Source organism: Trachurus japonicus, chromosome 9, assembly GCF_045865225.1.
Source record: "Trachurus japonicus isolate A0001 chromosome 9, Traja_1.0".
In the NCBI taxonomy this organism is placed as follows: domain Eukaryota; kingdom Metazoa; phylum Chordata; class Actinopteri; order Carangiformes; family Carangidae; genus Trachurus; species Trachurus japonicus.
In genome coordinates, this window is record NC_140915.1 from 34,303,847 (window position 1) to 34,325,042 (window position 21,196).

Sequence of the window (21,196 nt, forward strand, 5' to 3'; positions counted from 1 at the left end):
CGCTACAGAGGCTAATGGAATTTCTTGGTTTCCCTCATCAAACTCATCAAATACACAATCCATCAACTCCAAAATGCTCTGGTGGACAAGTTGTGACCTGCACATTCACCACGCTATGCAATAATAACAGAGCGTTACAAGACGGAGTTGTTTTCGAGGTAAATTCACGCAAAACTGCTGATGCGCGTATTTGATGAATTTGATTAGGGAAACCAAGAAATCCCATGAGCCTCCACTGTTCTAAAAATACCGACACACCGACAAAAAAAGGTAACAAACTGCTATGACTATAGGGGTATTATGGCAATGGGCCAATTTGCCAAAATGTTGAACTATCCCTTTAATAACAGTAATTTTAAATGGTATTATTCCTCATGAACTATTTAATTGTGCTATTATGTTGAATGTAATTTAGTCTGGAAATGAAATAAAATGTTAACAGAAACAATGTTTATATTTATATTATTTATTACTATTTATTATTATGTAACATCTCACAGTCAGACATCGTTAGATCCGTGCAAAACATGTTAGGGCCCATCTAAAGTTATGCAAGTCAGAATTTTACTGTAGGGGAGGTATACACCGATCAGGCATAACATTCAGACCACCTGCCCTAATATTGTGTTGGTCCCTTTTGCTGCCAAATATGCAACAAACTACGATGCACTCTGTATCCTGACACCTTTCTATCTGAACCAGCATGAACTTCTTCAGCAGTCTGAGCAACAGTAGCTGGTCTGTTGGATTGGACCACAAGGACCAGGCTTCGCTCCCAAGGGGGTAGTATAATGAAGAGGTTTTGACTAGAGTGCTGGAATAAGACAGTACCGTCCCTTCCATTGAGTCCTGTGGTAAGCCTCATGCGCCCCATAGTGGCGGGATATGGGTATTGCAAAAGTGCCCAGAAAACCCATTCACTACACAAAACGGCTGTGCTTTTGCTTTTAGGCATCTTGCTCATATTAAGTTATGCTTATAATACTAATAAAAATAAAACCAGAGGTCCATAGTGACTAAAGGTACATAAAAGACACACAATAAAAACAATAATTCAACAATACAATAAATACATAGATGGCAAACAAAGCAATCATTATCAACCAGATGTAGACTGGTATCAGCCCTCACATACAGGCTGGAGCGCCAGTGGCTCCACAGTCTTGAAGAGAACCATAATGAGCTCTTCTCACCGTCACGCTAGAACAAAATGATGTAATTTCCTGAGGCCGACAGCCTGCACATAAATCTGTACATTAGATTGCATATTACAGCAGAGCAGTTCAGCACCCCAACATTTACAAACATCTCACTGGCATTGCACCATCGGGGAAGCTTTAAAAGCATCATCATGCCATCATCATGTTTCTTTTACTATAAACATGCCACAAGTAGGCAGTATACAGAGGAAGTACAGGCTCTAAATAACGCTATATGCTAAACTTCCGTGCAAGCATATTGGCCTGCAAGTAAAGCCTCTGACTGTCTGTTAATGATATGTTAAACATATCGTTTACAATATGATGGCCAAGATATTCCACCTCATTACATTCTTCAAGGGCAGAACCAGATAAAAAGAATTCAGTAAATCACCTTTACTTCTGACAATTATAATGTTGCTCTTAATTGCATTATATTTGACGTCAAAGTCAAAGCCGTTTAAACTTACGTTATCTTTGGACTCCACCTGTAAAGATATTAATAACATCTTTTTGAACTTTATATGGCGTAACAAACAGCACAGATTTTAAAAAAAAAACGGGGAGAGGGGAGAGAGGAGTCTTGAAGTCATCAACTTTGTTCACATCAATAACACCTTCAAAGTGAATTGGTTGAGAAGATGTGTGCTTAATGGTGAAGATTCCTATGGTACTTCATTCCTTGTATTGCAACATCTTTAAAAAATGTGGTGGTTTAAAGTTTCCCTTAAAATGTAATTATTGTCCTTTTAGACTTCCTCTCAAAATGTCTAACTTTAACAGACAAGCCCTCTTAGCGTGGAAACTGCCTGTGCCAACCGGCGGAGCCGTGAACTGGGTCGCACTAGATTTACACTGACACGGGCAGAGCAGTGAACTGAGACACTGGGAGCTTCCACTACAAACAAGCTTAAAATATAGACTTATTTGATTTTTTTCTGAATAATTTCTCATGTCGGGGCTTCAATACAAAAGGGACATTGCAGACGAGCTGTTTGGAAGTATTTGGATGTTTTTTGGTGTGTCTTTTTGGACGAAGAAAAGTGAGCCCCATTCGCAACCGTCATATGGACATGCAGTGCTGCACGGAGCCCCACTGTAACTCAGAGAAGGCACAGAGGACTCTGAAACTTCTCCCAGCCCTTAGTCGACATGAGGGTGAGTAGATAATGAGTGAAATTTGAATTTTGGGTGAACTATCCCTTTAATTATTCCCAGCACTTTCTGTGATGTAGTATGCTTGCTTATCATAGGAAGTCATTAGAAATGACTATTTACATTAAGGTAGTAGCCTAGTGAGAACAGAGTGTTGGGGAATCACTGGATTTTTTTGATGAGTTTGATGACCATATGTGTCATCAAACTGCAGTTCCTGCAGCAAAGGTTACACTGAGGTTAATGTCAGCCTTTAACTTTATCTTACATAAGAACATTAATTTCTCTTTCATCAAATCTTTTGACAATTTCATATTTTTGTTTATGTATTGAGTGTTTCTAACCTAACCCCATAGGTCCACAAACTTTGTCTGATAACAAAGTGTGTCAGCAGAGCGGGAGCGTGCCCATGTTCCCTCAGCCCTATGTTCCCACAGCCCTATGTTCCCTCAGCCCTATGTTCCCTCAGCCTTATGTTCCCTCATTTCTAAGGTTTTTTTTTTCTTTCCAAAATTAGGCCCTATGTTCCCACATTTCCTTTATCATCAATTTGCATCAGATTTTATCCCAATTTCTCCTAATTTGGTAGTCAATTTCACCCAACCTATTATCCAGTAGCAGTTGACTACAGATGTAATTTAGCTTTTAGCTAAATCTGGGAACATAGGGCCCTGGGAACATAGGGCTGACCACTTCCAACACCGCTACTCCAACATAGCGCTGAGTGACGAACCCTTATACCGAAATTAAACTCACCTCCATGAGTTAGTGCAATTTAGACAAGAAACTTCTACAGTAGTACAAATAGTGTTAGTAGTAGTAAACAAAGCATTAGAAAGTTTGTACAGGAAGTACACCAGGAATTCTGGACATTATTAGTGGGGTAATTTAAGATAGCCGCTTGGTAACATTAGCGCCATTCGGTTAATAGCGGTAACTCGACCACTGTTTGAGCAAGGGAAAACAAGCTTCTGGGGGGGGGGGGGGCGTTTGGCTCGAGGTCATGGTGCAAAGGATCCTAGGTTGGAATTACTCTGAATCATCCCTTTAAATGCGGAATAAAAAATAATAAAATAATAATAATAATAAAAAAAAAAGAGTTTCATTTTGAGAAAACTTTTAGAAATAAGAAAAATCTTAGAAATGAGGCAACATAGGGCTGAGGGAACATAGGGCTGTGGGAACATAGGGCTGAGGGAACATAGGGCTGTTGGGAACATAGGGACTAATTTCTAAATTTTCTGTGAAAAAAAAATTCTTAGAAATGAGGGAACATAGGGCTGTGGGATCATTGGGCTGTGGGAACATAGGGCTGACCCCAGCAGAGCCACCGCAGCACATTGTGTCAGCAGAGCCAAGCTCAGGAACACCACAGCACCACAGCACCACGGCACCCTTGATGCAGGTAGGCCTACATCTGTTTGATAGCATAACTGAAGTCTGTACTTTTAATGGAAACACACAGATCGAATTTCTTTTCCAGTAATTCAAATCACTTTGGAAACATGTAACAGGTTTTTAAAAAAAAAAAAAAAAAAAAATGTTGTGTGAAGTTTGTCAAAATTAATTAATTAATTATTTAAATCCTTTTTTTGTTTGGGCTATAATTCATTATCATCGGAGCAGATTTTATGAGTTTACATTTTGTGAAAGACAACCTGTTTTCTTGTAGGCCTATGTAGTTATACAACCACACCCAGGAGGGACAGCATGTCTACCCCTCACAGGATCCCTCCTCTGTCTCTCACCCAGAGGTTTCTCCTGTTTTTTCTTGGGAGTTTTTCCTCAGTGGATGTGAGGGTCTCAAGGCAGAGGATTGATGCTGTAGCCTACTAATAAACTAACCTTGCCTTAATTATTGCCAGTAAGTTGGAGAGTTTAGTGTTTCTCCAAGAGTCTGGCACTTCAGGCATATGGAGAATGTGGTATATTGATGTGTTGATGAAGAGAAGGGATCACCGCCGACACGTCTTTTCTTGCATTCAAAAAGAGTTTATTACAAGAAGAAGAACAGTGCACAAAAATGTTGAATCGTGGAGCATCTCTGGTGCCAATATGAGATCACCCTCGCTTGGCCTAAACCCCAAATACGTTTTCTAAAACTCCACCTTTTTCCAATATAATGTCTGTCCAAGATGGTCAGACAAAGACAGGATCTAAAAACAGAATCTAACCTATGCCTTCTGACATTTAACCTCTTGACCAAGCTAACTTAAACATAGATACAAGTATCCCCAAAAACTATGACCCACAGAGATGGGTAGATGACAAGAAACACATTTCTCAGGGTACATTCCACACTACTGCTAGACACCTAATCTAAACATCTTGCTGTAAATGTATGCATGTGCCTTTTCTCTTGTAACATCTGAATTTATTTATATTTATTCCATTTAAAGCAGATATCAGTGGCACGGCCGTTTCGGCTAATGCTGTGTTCAAGGCAGGCTTTTGAAACCGTAAGTTACAGCTTCAAGTCACAACTACGACTTGGTAGCGTTCCAGGTAACCCGTAGCTCGTGTTTTTACCGTCCTGTTGTCTGTGAAAGTTCCCTATAACGGCCACTCGTAACTTCCGACCCGTGAACTCGTACCAGATCGAACTGGTATGACTTCACAGGAAGGAAAAACACAAAGTACGAGTTTCCTTGAACGCACCATGAGTTAGCAGCCCCCGCCCTTGTCAGGCATCAATTGGTCCTCGTGCTACGTCACCACATTCACGCGCATCCCTTGGCTGCACACACAGCCCTTCATGCCGTTCTCTCCCCTCATTGGATAACACTTGTATCCCACAAGGAAAATTTTCTCCTCGGGTTACAGCAGAGCAGAGTGACGGAGAGACTCGTGTTTAGGCTGAAATACTTCATGTAAGTGATTGCTGACGGAAAATAGGACTATTTAGGACTTATATTAACAAAAACATTCCACTGATATCTGCTTTAACTATAAACTGTTACTTATCACAAATTAAGTTCCTATCCAAATGGTGAATTACCTCTCCCTTAACTTTTAGGCTAAGAAAACACCATGAAAAACATTAATTCAAGATATTAAAGCAAAAATGTTCAGGTGGATAATAGGACTACAAGAACGAAGGAAATAATTTGTAGCAAATATTGTGAACCTAAAAAAAAAAATCAAATAGACTTTAAAACATCTGACAAAGCAAAATGTTCTGAACGTCGAATGCTTTTTTTTAATTTTTATTTTTATAATGTCAAATAGCTACACGAAAACAATGGCTCTTGCTTTGAAAGGGCAACCAGGAAGTGCAGGTTTTCCTGACTCTGATTCGCTTCACGTGAGGCTGTCCCCGCTGGTACTTGGTCCAACTCAGCACTTTCACACAGAACAAATCTAAACAGAGACCGGGGAGAAGCCGACCGGTGCAGGGCTGACACACGGAGAATGACAGAGGGAATACAAAGACTGTCGTTAGGCAATTTACTGTCACCTGCTTCTATCCGCACCTGCTGCGATCTGCAGCTTCCTCCTCCATCAAACTGCGGAGACGAGCATCGCAGAAGTTGTCACTAGCGGAGGCTGACACACGTCTCAGCACCATAACCGGCACACAGATTACCGGGAATGGGATAGAGATTCTTCCGTCATATAAGTGTCGTCATCGGCCACCGCCGTTATGCGAATGTGGTAAATTTAGGACACATTGGAGCGGGGGGTGGGCGGGGGCGGGGGGCAAGATGGGATTCCTGCACCAGCTCCATCTCTTGCTGTGGAAGAACATCGCTTTGAAAAGAAGGGGCCCGGTAAGACAGGATGCCTTTTCACATGAAAGTCGTCTTTATTGTCCGTCTTTGCAGATGGGCGTATAGGATGAGCTTGCTGAGCTGCTGCTGATTTTGGGCTAATGGCCTGTTAGGCTACCTGTCTCTGTCTGTAAATGTCCCCATCACACATCAATTGGAATAATCCACAGTAGTTCAGTTTCAGGTGATAGTCTGGGGTTTGGTCTGTTTATGAGCTTCTGTCAAACAGGTTGTTGTTGTTGTTGTTTGTGGACAAATAGTATCCTAGTTCAATTGCAGTCTATAGCCTGAACATTGAGTAGGCCTATGCAGTGATTATAAGCCTATGTGTTGTCAGGAGTTAAGTCATTATTTTATTATATCCATGAGAAGCCAATTATTTTATAGTGTTCTAAGAAAATGTCATATGAAAGTGAAGAAATTGCAGTGGGATCGCTGCATCTTGACAAGCTAAGGGTTAATCTGTAGCCTATTGCTGGCATGAATTTGTAAGCAGTTGAAGTGTTTTCCCTATGTTTTTCAACAGCGGTAGCCTATTGTTGTGCTTGTGTTCATTAAGATGTTATGCTGGTCCATATGCAGTGAGTCAGAATAGCTTCAAATTGCATGACCATAGAGAATAATTAATGTTCATCTTCTGTCTTTGTTTACAGCTTCTGACATTTATCTGTGAAGATTAACATAAAAAAAAAGAAATGCCACAAGACAGCACCCTCTATCCTGTCCTACCTGCTGTTCTCTCGCTTCTCTTTCCTCCCTCGCCTGCATCACTGGCCTTTCTTTTCCCCTGTAACATGCTTTGGCATTTTTATTTACCCCATGCTGTACAAGCCTTTAGAATTATATAGGAAATTCTTATTGGCTTTAAAGGTGGCTTGTTCCCTATAATTTTTACTGACCCCAGCCCCTCGATCATCACCCTCCTCCTCCCATCCAAACCAACCACTTTGACAGGTTTGTGTATCAAGTTTGCCTGAGCCCAGGGAACCCCTACTGTAGTTCTGCTGTAATTACTAACACTGGGCACACAGACTAATTGATGTATTAGCTAACATTGCATAGCAGCCTGGGAGATGATGCGCTCACACAATGCACAAATGATTGTTATCACTGGCGGCTGGATGTGAAATTACAGTAGTTGGCTGGGCTAACAAATGAATTATATCCATCAAATAGTTAACATAGCAGTACAAGTAACATCCCATCTGACTGACACAAAATTATAGTAAGTAGCCTACACAAACACTGTGCATTAAGTACACAAAAAATGTACTTGTCTGATCCCCCCAAAAACAGAATAGAATAGAAAATACTTTATTAATCCCTAGGAGGGAAAATCAGAAACACACAGACCAAATGGGGATGTAATACAACTAACAACAGGCGTTCTGCAGGTGTTTACCAAGCCATTTCGTTTCAAATATGCCCCGAAAACAAAACAAAACAACAGCTGCAGTTACAGAGGCCAGACAGGACGGTTGCTGTCCTTTAAACAGTCTATAAACTGGGGCCTACCTTAGTTGAAATTAAACTCACATTGTCTGCCTTTCTGTGATGCAAACACCATGTGATTGAAGTCTGGTGATTTTTGGATGAACTCCCGCTCAATAGACACTTAGAGCAGGGCTTTTCAATTACAAATTCAGTTGGGCAAGTAAATAATGCGCTCTACAGGTCCCTGAGTGTGACCATAGGAAAAAAATCAGAGACAAATATGTGCAGACTGGACCTAGCTCTCCTGCGCTACGCTCCAGTTCCACCACACAACACTGAGTGTTCATAAATCCATTAATATGAGAGAGCAGTGTTAACATTTGTGTTTTTATCACGTAGCTCTGTTTACTCTAGCTTCCAGGGTAGACCTTACTAGTCGACTGTCGTCTTGTCGAGCTTGGGACTGTTTCCATCAACAAAGACAAAAATGTGATTTAGGAGGGAAAAAATGATTTTGGATGGCTAGAGTAAACAGAGGTACGTGATAAAAACACACAGTTAACACTGATCTCTCATATTAACAGAGTTATACACACTCAGTGTTGTGTGGTAAGGAACTGGTGGATGTTGCAAAGCATGTGTGGTGATATTTTGAGCATTATATGAGGCCAAAGTCACGGTGAAAAGAAGTTTAGCACAGCTAGCAGGAGGAGAGCTAGGTCCGGTCTGCACATATTTTTCTCGGATTTTTTTTCCTATGGTCGCACTTGGGGACCTAGAGCTGTAGAGCGCTACTTAGACAATGACCGGAATTCTCCTTTAAAGGGATAGTTCACCCAAAATTGAAATTTCACTCATTATCTACTCAAATACCCTGCATTCTGCTCGTATGTAATGTCCGTCTTGTATTGAAGCCCCGAAATGCGAAATTGTCCCGAAAAAAATTAAATAAGTCTATATTTCAAGCTTGTTTTGTAGCAGAAGCTTCTCAAAGCTCCTCTTCCCGGTACGTAAAATTTGGACGAACTGGGAAGAGGACAGACCCTGGTTCGTCCAAATTTGACAAACCAGGAAGAGGAGCTTCCGCTACAAACAAGCTTGAAAAATAGACTTCGCATTTCGGGGCTTCAATACAAGACAGACATTAGCCTACATACGAGCAGCATGGAGGTATTTGGATGTTTTTTGGTGTGTCTTTTTGTTACAAAGACAGTTGGTATCCATTTGCAACTGTTATATGGACATGCACTGCTACGCTGAGACCCCCTGTAACTCAGAGAAGCCACGGATAACTCTGAAACTTCTCCCAGCCCTTAATTGACATGAGGGTGAGTAGATAATGAGAATGATGATGAAATTTCAATTTTGGGTGAACTATCCCTTTAAACTGGGCCAGACCTTTTCAGTGGTCACTAAGGAGGAGGTAATGATAAATGAGAAGCATTAAAACCCAGCATTACTAAAAACAAATCTACACAGCCGGAAAAAAAAGAGAATAGGCTAAATCCCAGGGAGATTATGCAAATCACTAAACAGCCTTAGCCTACACAACTAACCAGCTATAGTCTTAAAATTACAGATACAAGAACAAAGATTTCTTCTCAAACATATTTGATTATGCATGGTGGAAAAACAAGGATCATGAAGCAGTTTGGGGACAAATTACTACTCTGGGAAAGTATTTAAATTACTGATTACTCCTTTTAAAAGTATCCTAATCAAATTACTGTTCTGATAGCAGAAGTATTTAATTGCGTTGCAATTTACATTGGCAGTGTTGGGAGGGTTACTTTTAAAATGTATTCTCCTACAGATTACTGATTACATGTCCTAAAATGTAATCTGTAATGTATTTGGATTACTCAAATAAAGTAATGTATTCTGAATACTTTCTGGATTACTTCAAAATCACCTGTCTGAGTGCCTTTAACTGGGACACTGAATTTGCTTTAGAGAATGATCGTGCACATGATCTCATACGGTACCGTGGCTCCTTTAAACTAAAGCATTATTAAATGTGTTTGAATTTGTCTAACCACAGTTTAATTTGTTATTGATCACCCAGCCATATTTAAAGGATTTTTAAATAGCCAATCACATTAGTAGGCTTAGGCTATATTAAAACTGAGCAGCTTTCTCTGCTCTACAGTCCAGACTACAGCCTCTGAACCTCTAATACTTCAGCAAAATACCCTCGAAAAAATACACAATTTACAATGGGTTTTGTTTGTGAGTAGAGCAAGCAACATGATGATATTTAGAAAATAAAGTAATGACAGGAGCCACTGTTAAATCAGTAAGGCTAAGGCTCTAAAAATGTACTTAAACTCACTTCTCTGCTGAAGTCGGTGTCGTTTTGGAGACAGCGTGACGTTGCTGTTAAACCATGCTCATTATAAACATCATGACAGTCCAAGATCTTATTTAAAACGTGGTCCTGTCGCAGTTCATTCATGTTGTTTGCCAGAAACCATTCATTGAAGAGGAATATGCTGGGCATTCCGATAGCAACATTACCAAAATGAAGCCAACTTCACCAGTGACGGCCGATGAGTTCTTCAGTAGCAAGAAGTTAGAGGACATCCAGGATTTAATGTCTTTCAGGCAGTCTTGCAGATTGATGAGGCGGCTTCTGTCGTCCAACTCCATCGACAAGTAGAGTTGAGTATCATCCGCGCGCGTAACAATGAAAATTGATTGAGTGCTTCCGGATTATGTCACCTAATGGAGCATGTAACGAATGAAGAGAATTGGCCCTAAAACTGAACCCTGTGGTACACCATACGTAACTCTGCTGTACTCGGAATGGTCACAATTAACATTAACAAATTGAAACCTGTCAGATAAGCAGGGGTAGACAATAAGGGAAATTTGCCACTGGCCCAGAGAAGATCACTGGCCCCACCATTCTAACCACTGGCCCAGGACAATAGGTATCGATCCCCATATTAACGAAAAACAACATATCCCAGCCAATTCCTGCGGTCTCGCCATCGAGGCTGGAACTTTCTGATACCATTACTAGTCAATTTCCAACATTCTTGATACTTATTCAATACCACGATCTTGTAGTTTCTTGAGATTTTGGGGGATTATTTTGTTATATGTATTTTAGTGATTATGTATGAGTTGGTATATTTGTGTTTAATTTTTGTATGTTGTTATTTTTTTGAGTCTGAGGATTTATATCCTGTATCAGATATTTTTCATTCAATTTCATTAAAGAAGGTCAAAAAAAGTGCTTTTAAATTCATCAGGCTACTTTATTTAATAAATAAATAACTGTTTCACATATTTAGCCTCCACTGTGGTTTAACAATGAAGTAAAAACAGAGTTAAAATGGTAAATATGCCTCAACACAAACATGAAGTTATGTAGTCATTACTTTTATCCTCCAAGTAGTTCAGTGATATAACTGTTGTTCTCATTCATTCACGTTTAGGCTGTTTCCACAGATTGGTGCAAAACTGACTCATTATTTCATTTTCAGCTCAGTTTTGCGTTTACACACGTTTTTTTGTTGTTGTTATTATGGTCTAAATGTCACGTGACGTGCCACCGCTGTGGCGCACACCGAACAGCTGGCGCCCCAGCGCAAGCTCTGGCCCGTGTGTAACGTTCGCGTCGGTCCCGACAGGACTCGACCCGACGCGCTGAGGAGGAGGGAAGTTTCATGGTTAAGAAAAAGGTTTTTATCGGTTCTTGTGACGACCTTCTATCAGCAGCAGTGAGTGAGCTGGAGCTGCAGCTGCAGCTGCTTGCAGGTGGTGCTGACGTGCCAGAGCACAGCGCTGGCTGCGCACAGAAAGTAGATGTCTCTGTCGTTGATCGGGTCGGGATCTCTTAGCACTAATTACCGAGACGATTTGACAGTTATCATTTCAAACCACAGGGATTTAATGTGAAATTAGATTTATTTATTTACTTGTTATATTTTTTTCAAGGCATTATTTTCACTGGCCCCACCGGGCCAGTGTTTGGAGCGTTCTGGTGGCCCTGACGGTTTGAAAAGTACGTCCGGGCCACCGGGCCATTTATATTGTCGACCCCTGGATAAGTATGACTTAACCATTTTAGGGCAGGTCCTTTAATCCCAATTTCATGGTCTAGTCTCTGTAGCAGGATGCTGTGATCTATGGTGTCAAATGCAGCACTGAGGTCCAAAAGTACAAGTACAGAGACAAGACCTCTGTCTGAAGCTATGAGAAGATTGTTATAGACTTTGAAGCTTTCCAATCTGGATTCAGAAAACACCATAGCACCGAAACAGCACTGGTCAATGAGCTTGTTACTGTGCAGATGTTCATGTAGCTGCCCCAGGACAACCTTCTCAAGGATCTTGGAGATGTAGGGGAGGTTGGATATAGGCCTATAGTTGGCAAATACACCTGGGTCAAGAGAAGATTTTTTAAGTAAAGGATTAATGACAGCCACCTTAAAGGCCCGTGGCACGTAACCTGTGACTAAGGAAAGATTGATCTGGTTCAGTATAGAAGTGTTAACTAAGGGGAAGACATCTTTAAGTAGCTAGTCTTGCCGGGACAGGATCAAGCAGACAAGTGGCTGACTTGGAGAAAGTAATTGCAGAAGTTAAGTCTGACAGGTTGATGGGGCAGAGGCTGTCCAAGTCTGGGAGGTGCTTCTGTAGGCACTATAATCTGTGGAAAAAAATAAAACGTACTCATCACATTTCAGGCAACATTTTGCGATCTGTGTCAATGAAAACAAGATTAATTTGTCAGCCCTACCACGGGGATTGGAGCTGAAAGAATATGCTAAAATTTTAATATGCACCACAGTGTTACATCTGGGCAATAGGCCAATTTAGAGGAATATGCAAGTTTGATTACTGTCAGACCCATGATCTTTCAGCTTTTCATATTGCTGGAGAATTACTGTCTGCTTCTCGTTAGTGAAATATACCACTCTGTTGCTGCTACTATTGCCAGACGTATCCATGTTTGGTCAGATTAGGGGTGGGAATCAAGACCCGGTTCTTTTTCAGAACCGGCACCCAGTGGATCAATTCCTTGGGACCATGTGCATGCCTGCTTAACAATTCCGCTTATCGGTTCTGCAAATGCGCGCGCTTCTTAAGTTTTCATGCCTTTATTTGATAGGACAGTTGAGAGAGACAGGAAATGGGGAGGCAGAGAGAGGGGGAATGACACGCAGGATAAGGCCGCCCGACACGGGAATCGAACTGGGGCCGCCTGCACTGAGGACTAATAGCCTCAACACATGGGGCGGGTGCTCTACCAATTGAGCTAAACACCATCCCAAACCCTGAACAAAAGCCTGTTGTTTTGTTCAGAACAAAGCAAAAACGGCGGCGAGGGGTAGATTGAGTGATGTGACAGCACTGCCTTTCGCACCGACAGCACACAGGCACCTGTACTGTGTGTGTAACTCGACACACATGTGGACACGTGGGCAGCTCTCATGTCAAAAGTCGATGTCCCTGTTTATTGCGCTGTTTTCCAAAGCTTTAATCCTGGTGCCAGCAATTTAGACCATTGTTGACGATTTTTGTAGAGCCATAGGGTATTCTATATTATAACTATGGACACATACTATGGCTCGTTTGAAAGGTGAAACCTTCTGCTTCAAATGGGGTCAAACCATTTATTTCTGCATGCCTTTGTTCCTGAGCAATCCCAAGCTAAAAAATGGCCAGTTTTCATCAAAATCCCTGTTTGTTTTATAAAAATAGAGATATAGCGTTTTTTATGAAATATGCACTGTTTGTGCCTGTCGCTCTTCTGACACTTACATTTCTGGGTCAAAGGGCTTGTTTAAGATAAATATTGTTGTTCTATTCACAAAACCACCATGGGGGCGCTACAAAACAACAATAACACAACTACTGCTAGACCAGGTGGGACTGCCGGCTGAGTGGCTGGCCGAGATCCCTTCCTGTTCAGCTTCGAGCTGCGGGAGCCTCACAGGTGAAGGCGGAACGGCTGTGCTCCAGTCAGACTCTTTTTTTTCTCAGATATTTTGCATAAAAACACACACACACAATGTCAGGATTAAAGCTGAATGTGTTCGCTAGTGGTACCAAGCCGTAACAGTAGATTTAAAGATATGGGTTGTGAGTTATGATAAAAATGTCCAGATCGTGAGTTTTCATGAGTTTTTGATCATCATCTATTTCAGTTCTGTTCATCATAGAGTTCCCAAATTCACACGTAAGGTGTGTTAGAGTGTCTTTTTCCATAATTTAAGGTACAATATGTAAGACATCTAAAGCAACTGGCCGTAAAATCATCCTAATATGTCACAGAGACTCAGGAATAATGTTCATATAACATACCGATCTCACCAACAACAATAGTACAGCCAGAATATTCGCATTAAATTTTTTTTTTGCAGACCGCAAATCATGATTATGTTTTGAATTTACCCCCACCCAGCGCTCTCTCCCAATCACAGCGTCAGTGGCATTTTTATTTTTTCATTAATTAAATTTTGTAATTGTATTGTATTATGTCATGTACGAGTGTCTGGACCCCAGGAAGAATAGTCCTTACCATGGTGAGGACTAATGGGCATCCATAATAAACTAAACTAAACTGTGCAGTCCTCCTGCCCCTGACAACAGCAGCAGCAGTAGTCAGGACTAGTCAGGACTGCAAAGAGAAGGAAATACAGTCCGAGCGAAGCGCTGGAGTGGCGGAGCAATACCCGCCCGTCACCAACAACGGGAGCCTTGAGAATTATGCTGCAACGAGTAGGAGGGCTGCTGTGGTGAGCTGGGAAGCGGGCACTCACTAGCATCCGGGACAGCTGGCGGGCTTAGCAGCCCTCCTACTTGTGCTGTCACCGCCACACAGGACTAGAAGCCCATAGGTGATGATTAAGCCGGATTTCATTGGTCTAGTGTTCAGACCCTACCTTTAACCTACCTGATATAATAGTGAATTCAGCATTGCAGTCTATCTAATGCACATTGTGATAGATTAGCATGAAGATGGGAACTGACAGGTTCAGTTTCATGGTAGAGACCCAAAGAAGTAACCATGGAGCAGGATTACTGAGCTGAACCTGGACTGAAATTGCAGCACATTAATCGTCAGCTTTGTGTTTGTTTGTTTTTTTCCGTCCAGTGGGTATTGGCCTTTGAGATCTTCATCCCGCTGGTCCTCTTCTTCATTCTCCTGGGTCTGAGGCAGAAGAAGCCAGCAATATCTGTCAAAGAAGGTAGGCAGACATGGAGGAAGACAACAGTGGAATTCTAGTCCTATTTATAAGGTTTGCCATAAACTGTAAGGACAGTTCAAGTTTATAATAACATGTCTTATTTTCTTTCCTATCCTATCTAGTATCTGTAATAGTTTTGTAAAGGTTTCCTATCTTGTGTCACACAAATACCATGTACAGGTATTATGTTGGCAGATCCCAAACAGGTTGTTGGTGGTGAAAGTTTATACTCCAAAATGGTCTTTGGCAGTTTGTAATTTATTTATTTGAATCAAGCAAATGAAACCACATTGGAAATATCCATTTAGGAAAAGCTGCCAGACTAGGCTATGGAAATGGTAAATTTGAAGGTGGATTGTTTTCACGTGTGTTACTCAATATATTATTGAAATTTGGAAATCAGTCCTCATCGTATGACAACTTGGACCATTTCATCAGTTTTTATCATCTCTTTACATGGCATTTGGTGATGGCTGGATCTTCAGGCTAAATGTATATGAAGCTACAGATAACATGGGTCTCAATGTAATGTGTTTTATCATAAGAGTTGTACCAGTTAGTACTGTAGCAAGGTTAGTACTTTCATAAATATACAGTTATCTGCAGTGCAATTAGAAGATTTTTTTTTTTATTTCTTCATGCACTTACTGTTGCCTGTAGCCATTATAGCACCCACTGTATTTTGGTGGTATTTGTCTTGGTTCTTTTTTGTCTCATCTGCCTTTTGTTTCTATCTCCCATCTGTTTCTTTTTTTATGCATGTTGCATGTTCTGAACATGTTGGATGGACCAGTGTGTAAGTGTCACATCACATCATTTTATCCAGGCTGGCAACACTTTAAAGCAACACTATGGGCTCTAATTTTGTACCAGGTGCAGGCGAGGCGCAGGGTTGGGTGTGGCAACGCAGTAGGCGTTAGCTTGGCGCAGTGACAATTGCGTGCCAAAAGGCTGCCCCGAAAGTGCACTGAAAGCTCGCCAACTCCAACTTGGTATACTTTAACGAATTCACGTCTCTCTCAGCCAACCACAAACAGCCTTGGCATCAGATAGTGGGTATATATTCGTCATCTCTTATCTCAGAAAATTCAAAAGAAAAGAGAAAAAGAGAGAGATGCTTGCTGAAGAATTGTCTTAACACTAGAACCGCCAACATTCTAATCCCCCCTCTAACCACCACAGCGGTCTCCCAGACCATCACATGTAATTACATTGTTTTGAGTCGATAACAGATCTCGAAGTGGACAAAATAAGAATTAATTTAGTCGTGTTAGTAATTCTTCATATTATGTTATGTTAGGGTCGGGATTGGGTGTTGTTGAGGGTGTAGACTGAGTGATGTGACAGCATCGTCTGTCGATGTCGCTGTTCACTTGACCCTTATTTTTTCTAGGTCAGTTTGTTATCAACTCCAGGTGTTTTACAGTTATCCTATACTTGAAGATGACATATCTTACACACCACAGAGGCCCTTTATTACCGGACTGGACAGCAGTCTACGTTACGCTACGTTTATTAGGTTACGTTATAATTCATGATTAAAAACGAGAGTGAGTATATATGGCGCTTTATATTTATTTAGATTTACCGGTCAATCTATGTTCCCACCCTCACCTAATGGTCATGAACTCTGGGTCATGACCGAAAGAACAAGATCCGGCTGAGTCAGCTGTGTTTTTTTTTTTTTTTTTTAAAGTATATTTTTTGGCTTTTCATGCCTTTATTCGATAGGACAGTTGAGAGTGTGACAGGAAATGGGAGGCAGAGATGGGGGGAATGACATGCAGGATAGGGCCGTCCGACGCGGGACTCGAACCGGGGCCGCCTGCAGCGAGGACTATAGCCTCAACACATGGGGCGGGTGCTCTACCAACTGAGCTAAACGCCCCGAGTCAGCTGTGTTAAACCCGGTTACACCTTATCCCCTCCCTCTTTCCCACTTGCACCGGTATGAGGGACGGAGGTGTGAAAGAGGAGTAGCTGTGCTGGGGTGCGTGGCGTGCCAAACTTGCATAGTGCGCGTGGACACGCCCTGCGCTGCGCCTCGTCTGGTCTGCGAAATTAGAGCCCTAAATAATGTTTCTGAACTCATTCAAGTGGTAGAAAAACGTTTAATAGGATGAATTGTGCCACCGCTGCAACCAGTGCAGGGTTGTGCCGGCTGCAACTGTTTTGTTTGAGGAGGTGAAGAAAAAAAAGCAAGAAAGTAATCAAACACGACACGAGCCTAGTCTGTGTTTTGTGTGTCGCCGGAACTCTGAACGGAAGGCTGGAGGAGCAGGGAGACCGGACTTGAGCTTGATGTTCAACAAAAATCCTCCCCCTGTTACTCTGACTAGGGGAGTGAAATTCTATTCATCCGGTCCGATATTTAAGCTATCCGTGTTTGGAAACTACATAGTGTTGCTTTAAATGAAAAGAGAGATTTTGGTCTCTTACTGAACTTAACCATTCTGTTCTGGGGTTGTGTGTCAACACTATGTTTACTTAACCCTGACCTCCCCATGAAAGACCATCTTTGTGAACCTGCACATTTCAATCACTCATTTCATAACAGTTTTTGTCTTTTTTGAGGTTTGTAATATTTACACCTGCAAACTGGTCACCTTTTGGCTACAGTCACCTTTTTTATGTCAACCAGAGTAGTAGAAGTGAATGAAGAGGGTTTTGGTTTTGTAACTTGTCACCTTTTTCACTACTCCAGAGTTTGTAGGTCTATTAGATATACTGGAAGTTAATTCTTGTCTATGACTCAATATTGAGTCATAGACAAGAATTAACTTCCAGTATATCTAACAAAATACACAAATTATTCTGAAGAGGAAAGGTTTCTCTCATGAAGTCAAGGTTCAATTGTAAAAGAAGTGGAAAAATGCACATTAAGTTACTGAATCATTTCCAAAACATTTTAGACCATGGATCAACATTAGGGTCAGTTCCCCGCCACACCCCATGAAAATTACATTCGTCATTATCTTGAAAACTAAATAAAATCACAAAAAAGCTGACACAACCTTTGATAAACTGTGGTTCAGGAGGGCTTAAACTCTAAATAGAAAACACATGGTTACTTTCCCTGAATGCAGTTTAACAATTTTTTTAGAGTCCTACACAATGCTGACCTGCTATTTTTGCTTGGATAAACTGCATCTGAGTACCTGGTATCCACCAGCAATGAGTTAATATATTATAATTGTACTTTATTAATACCTTTGCTTTCTTAAAGTTAAAGTTGTGTAAGCCATCTTCCTCTTTCACTCTACAGGCAGCATGCAGTACAATAAACCCTTAATCATTCAACAACACTGGTAGACTAATCAATGGGTAATGATAAGTGATAAGTTTAAGTGTAATGGAAAGATCGGCATTGGGTGGGATGTTGTCAGTGTTAAAGTAATTGATTGTTTATCAGTCCCTTAATTATTGTGTATGGGCAAAGAGAAAGTAATTACACAACACAGACAGACAGACAGAGACATGTCTTCAATTCCAAGATAATGACTGTTTAAGTAGAAACACCAAATTTATTTTCTGTCTGCATCAAAATCTTTTTTTGGAAGCTCCATGGGTTTGTCTGCCACAGCCCCCACCATGTTCCTGGCTCCTTCTGACACGACATTATGTTGTCTTAAAGTACAAATAGTTGCTTTTGTGCAACACGACATGATGGAGTATCCTACCAACACATTTCAGGATTTTCTACAAAATAAGAAAAAAACTTGCTATACACAATAGACCACCCTCTTCAACCATCAGCAAAAGACAACAGATAGTGTATTTAACTCCAGTGAACTGTGGAATGCAGAGAGATTTACCTGCTGCTGATGTTGCTTGAATGTAACAGAGGTTCAAGTAGAAGTCATGCACTCTAGCTAATCACAGCAAATGTCAAGTTTCTGCACGAGACACCAAACTCTCAAAATCATGGCACAAGTACTCTTCCAAACCCATACTGAAATTCAGCACAATATGACAACTAATTTGAACAGTTTTGGTATTTGAGTTTGTACGATTCATACTGTTGCATTATTCTCTTCTTTTGTATTGACATTTGTGGAGAAGACCTGCCTAAGTCACAGTCATTCAAGTTTGTGGGTGTGTGTTTTTTGCACCTGCTTGTTGTTAAAAGTTGACTTGCCCCAGCCATCTGGTTAGGTAACATTTTCAATACAAATCAAGATTTATGACCATCTGAATGATTGAAATGCCTGGGTTTCAACTGTATGTTTTACTAGCTGAAATTCATATTTATTTACCTTGCTGTGAGTGTGTTCCTCTCAGTCCTAACATGCCTAATCTGATCTGTGAGTCCTAAGCCAGCAACTGAGCTCACCATAGACAACTAGAGCATTATTCTGTGCAGACTGGTACTGCCATCCCACAATACTGGCTTCTGGACAGAGACAAGCACAGTTATATGAATACTGATTTTATACTGCCTGCTTTTTGAGTTATTTGAGTAATCTGTACTCAAACTGTCACCCTTTCAAAGAAATTAACTGTACATTTTAGTAATCAAACCATTATATGATTATGTTATTTATTACTTAATAGTATCACATTTTCATATGCATTTTCCTGTATCCTGGGTATCTGCAGTGTCATGAATTAGTCTGAATAATCAAGACAACTAAATATACAGTCCCTACATGTAGGCTATGTCTTTTGTGTGGTGTTTGTATCTTTTAACAATTTGAAGCCACAGAGTCAGTTGGATACTTTGTGTATTTAATGAGTGGCTGTTCACTCCATATAATTCTTGTCCCATGCAGCAGGTTGTGCACTTAAAGGGATAGTTCACCCAAAATTCAAATTTCACTCATTATCTACTCACCCTCATGTGGACTAAGGGCTGGGAGAAGTTTTAGAGTCCTCTGTGCCTTCTCTGAGTTACAGTGGGGCTCCGTGCAGCACTGCATGTCCATATGACGGTTACGAACGGAGCTCACTTTTCTTTGTCCAAAAAGACACACCAAACAACATCCAAATACCTCCATACTGCTCGTCTGTAATGTCCCTCTTGTATTGAAGCCCCAACATGAGAAATTGTTCCGGAAAAAAAAAAAGTCTATATTTTAAGCTTGTTTGTATTGGAAGCTCCCAGTGTCTCAGTTCACTGTCTGTGCAAATCTTGCACGATTTGCATTGACACCAAGTTCACGGCTCTGAAAATCGCGATTTGAGATTCCGGCAGAGCAACACTGGGAGCTTCCGCTACAAACAAGCTTAAAATATAGACGTATTTAATTTTTTTCGGAACAATTTCTCATGTTGGGGCTTCAATACAAGAGGGACATTACAGACGAGCACTATGGAGGTATTTGGATGTTGTTTGGTGTGTCTTTTTGGACGAAGAAAAGTGAGGCCCATTCGCAACGCCATATGGACATGCAGTGCTGCACGGAGCCCCGCTGTAACTCAGAGAAGGCACGGAGGACTCTGAAACTTCTCCCAGACCTTAGTCGACATGAGGGTGAGTAGATAATGAGTTTTGAATTTTGGGTGAACTATCCTTTTAAAGCAGTATCTCCATACTTCATGTTGAAACTAACAATAGATTCTAACCTATGTTTAACATCTTGACTTGATGGCCTTTGTTCTCAGCCTGGTGGTCAGAGAGGACACATGTCAATGAAATAAATTAATTGACCTTCTTTATGTCTTTATGCGTTCCCACCTCCATAATACAAACACACTAATGAATTTGTGAATCTGATAATGGAATCTCTTTTGATGTCAAGGCAGCACCTCTGCTTTATCCAAGGGGATAAATGGAAGTCCTGGATCTTGAACCTCTTTTACCAGATCCAAGAGGGCACAACACTGACTTTGGCCCAGCCAAAATAAGCCACACCTTCAAGTCAGATGACTTAAAAGTTTCTTTTTCTTTGGACCTTAATGGGCAGGAATAATGTCATAGTTTATGTGAAAGGTCCGTGTAGTCACCAATGACATGTCTAAGTCTCTCTGGCCATCAGCTTTCAGGTGGCTGGTCTGATCTGTCTCCTTTAACAACTCTAAGACAGAACTTCTCCCTCTGTGGATTTATTCCTCATTCTCCTTTTTTTGTTCCCCCCATCCTTGTCCAGCCTTTTACAGTGCAGCCCCTCTCACCTCAGCTGGCATCATTCCCATCATGCAGTCGCTGTGCCCAGATGGACAAAGGGACGAATTTGGTTTTCTACAGTACAAGAACTCCACGTATGTATATTTAGTCACTAATCAGTCTGATAACTTTTTCTTTGGTAGTTGTTTGTCTTGAGTTATTTCTTTATTCTTTGTCACATTTCCTCTTCTGTTTTAATATTGAAATCAGAATAAGGTTCAGACAGCCTGTTAAGCTAATGCTCCAGGAGCCAGGAGTTGGGCTCTGGGGGAGTGGTCCAGGGCAAAAATGCAGGGAAGGCCGGGTAGCAGGACGGTGGTGCTGGAAA

At 41.1% G+C, this 21,196-nt stretch overlaps 1 protein-coding gene across 1 annotated transcript in view; it reads left to right on the forward strand.

Annotated features, from left to right (window-relative positions):
• The first annotated feature begins 5,641 nt into the window (after positions 1-5,641).
• Positions 5,642-21,196, forward strand: part of abca2 (ATP-binding cassette, sub-family A (ABC1), member 2) — a 127,677-nt gene continuing 112,122 nt past the window's right edge. The window contains exons 1-3 of the mRNA XM_085787608.1: positions 5,642-6,124; positions 14,669-14,762; positions 20,852-20,963. Coding sequence (XP_085643734.1) covers positions 6,059-6,124; positions 14,669-14,762; positions 20,852-20,963 — 272 coding nt within the window. The 5' untranslated portion in view covers positions 5,642-6,058. The remainder of the gene's footprint in view (positions 6,125-14,668; positions 14,763-20,851; positions 20,964-21,196) is intronic.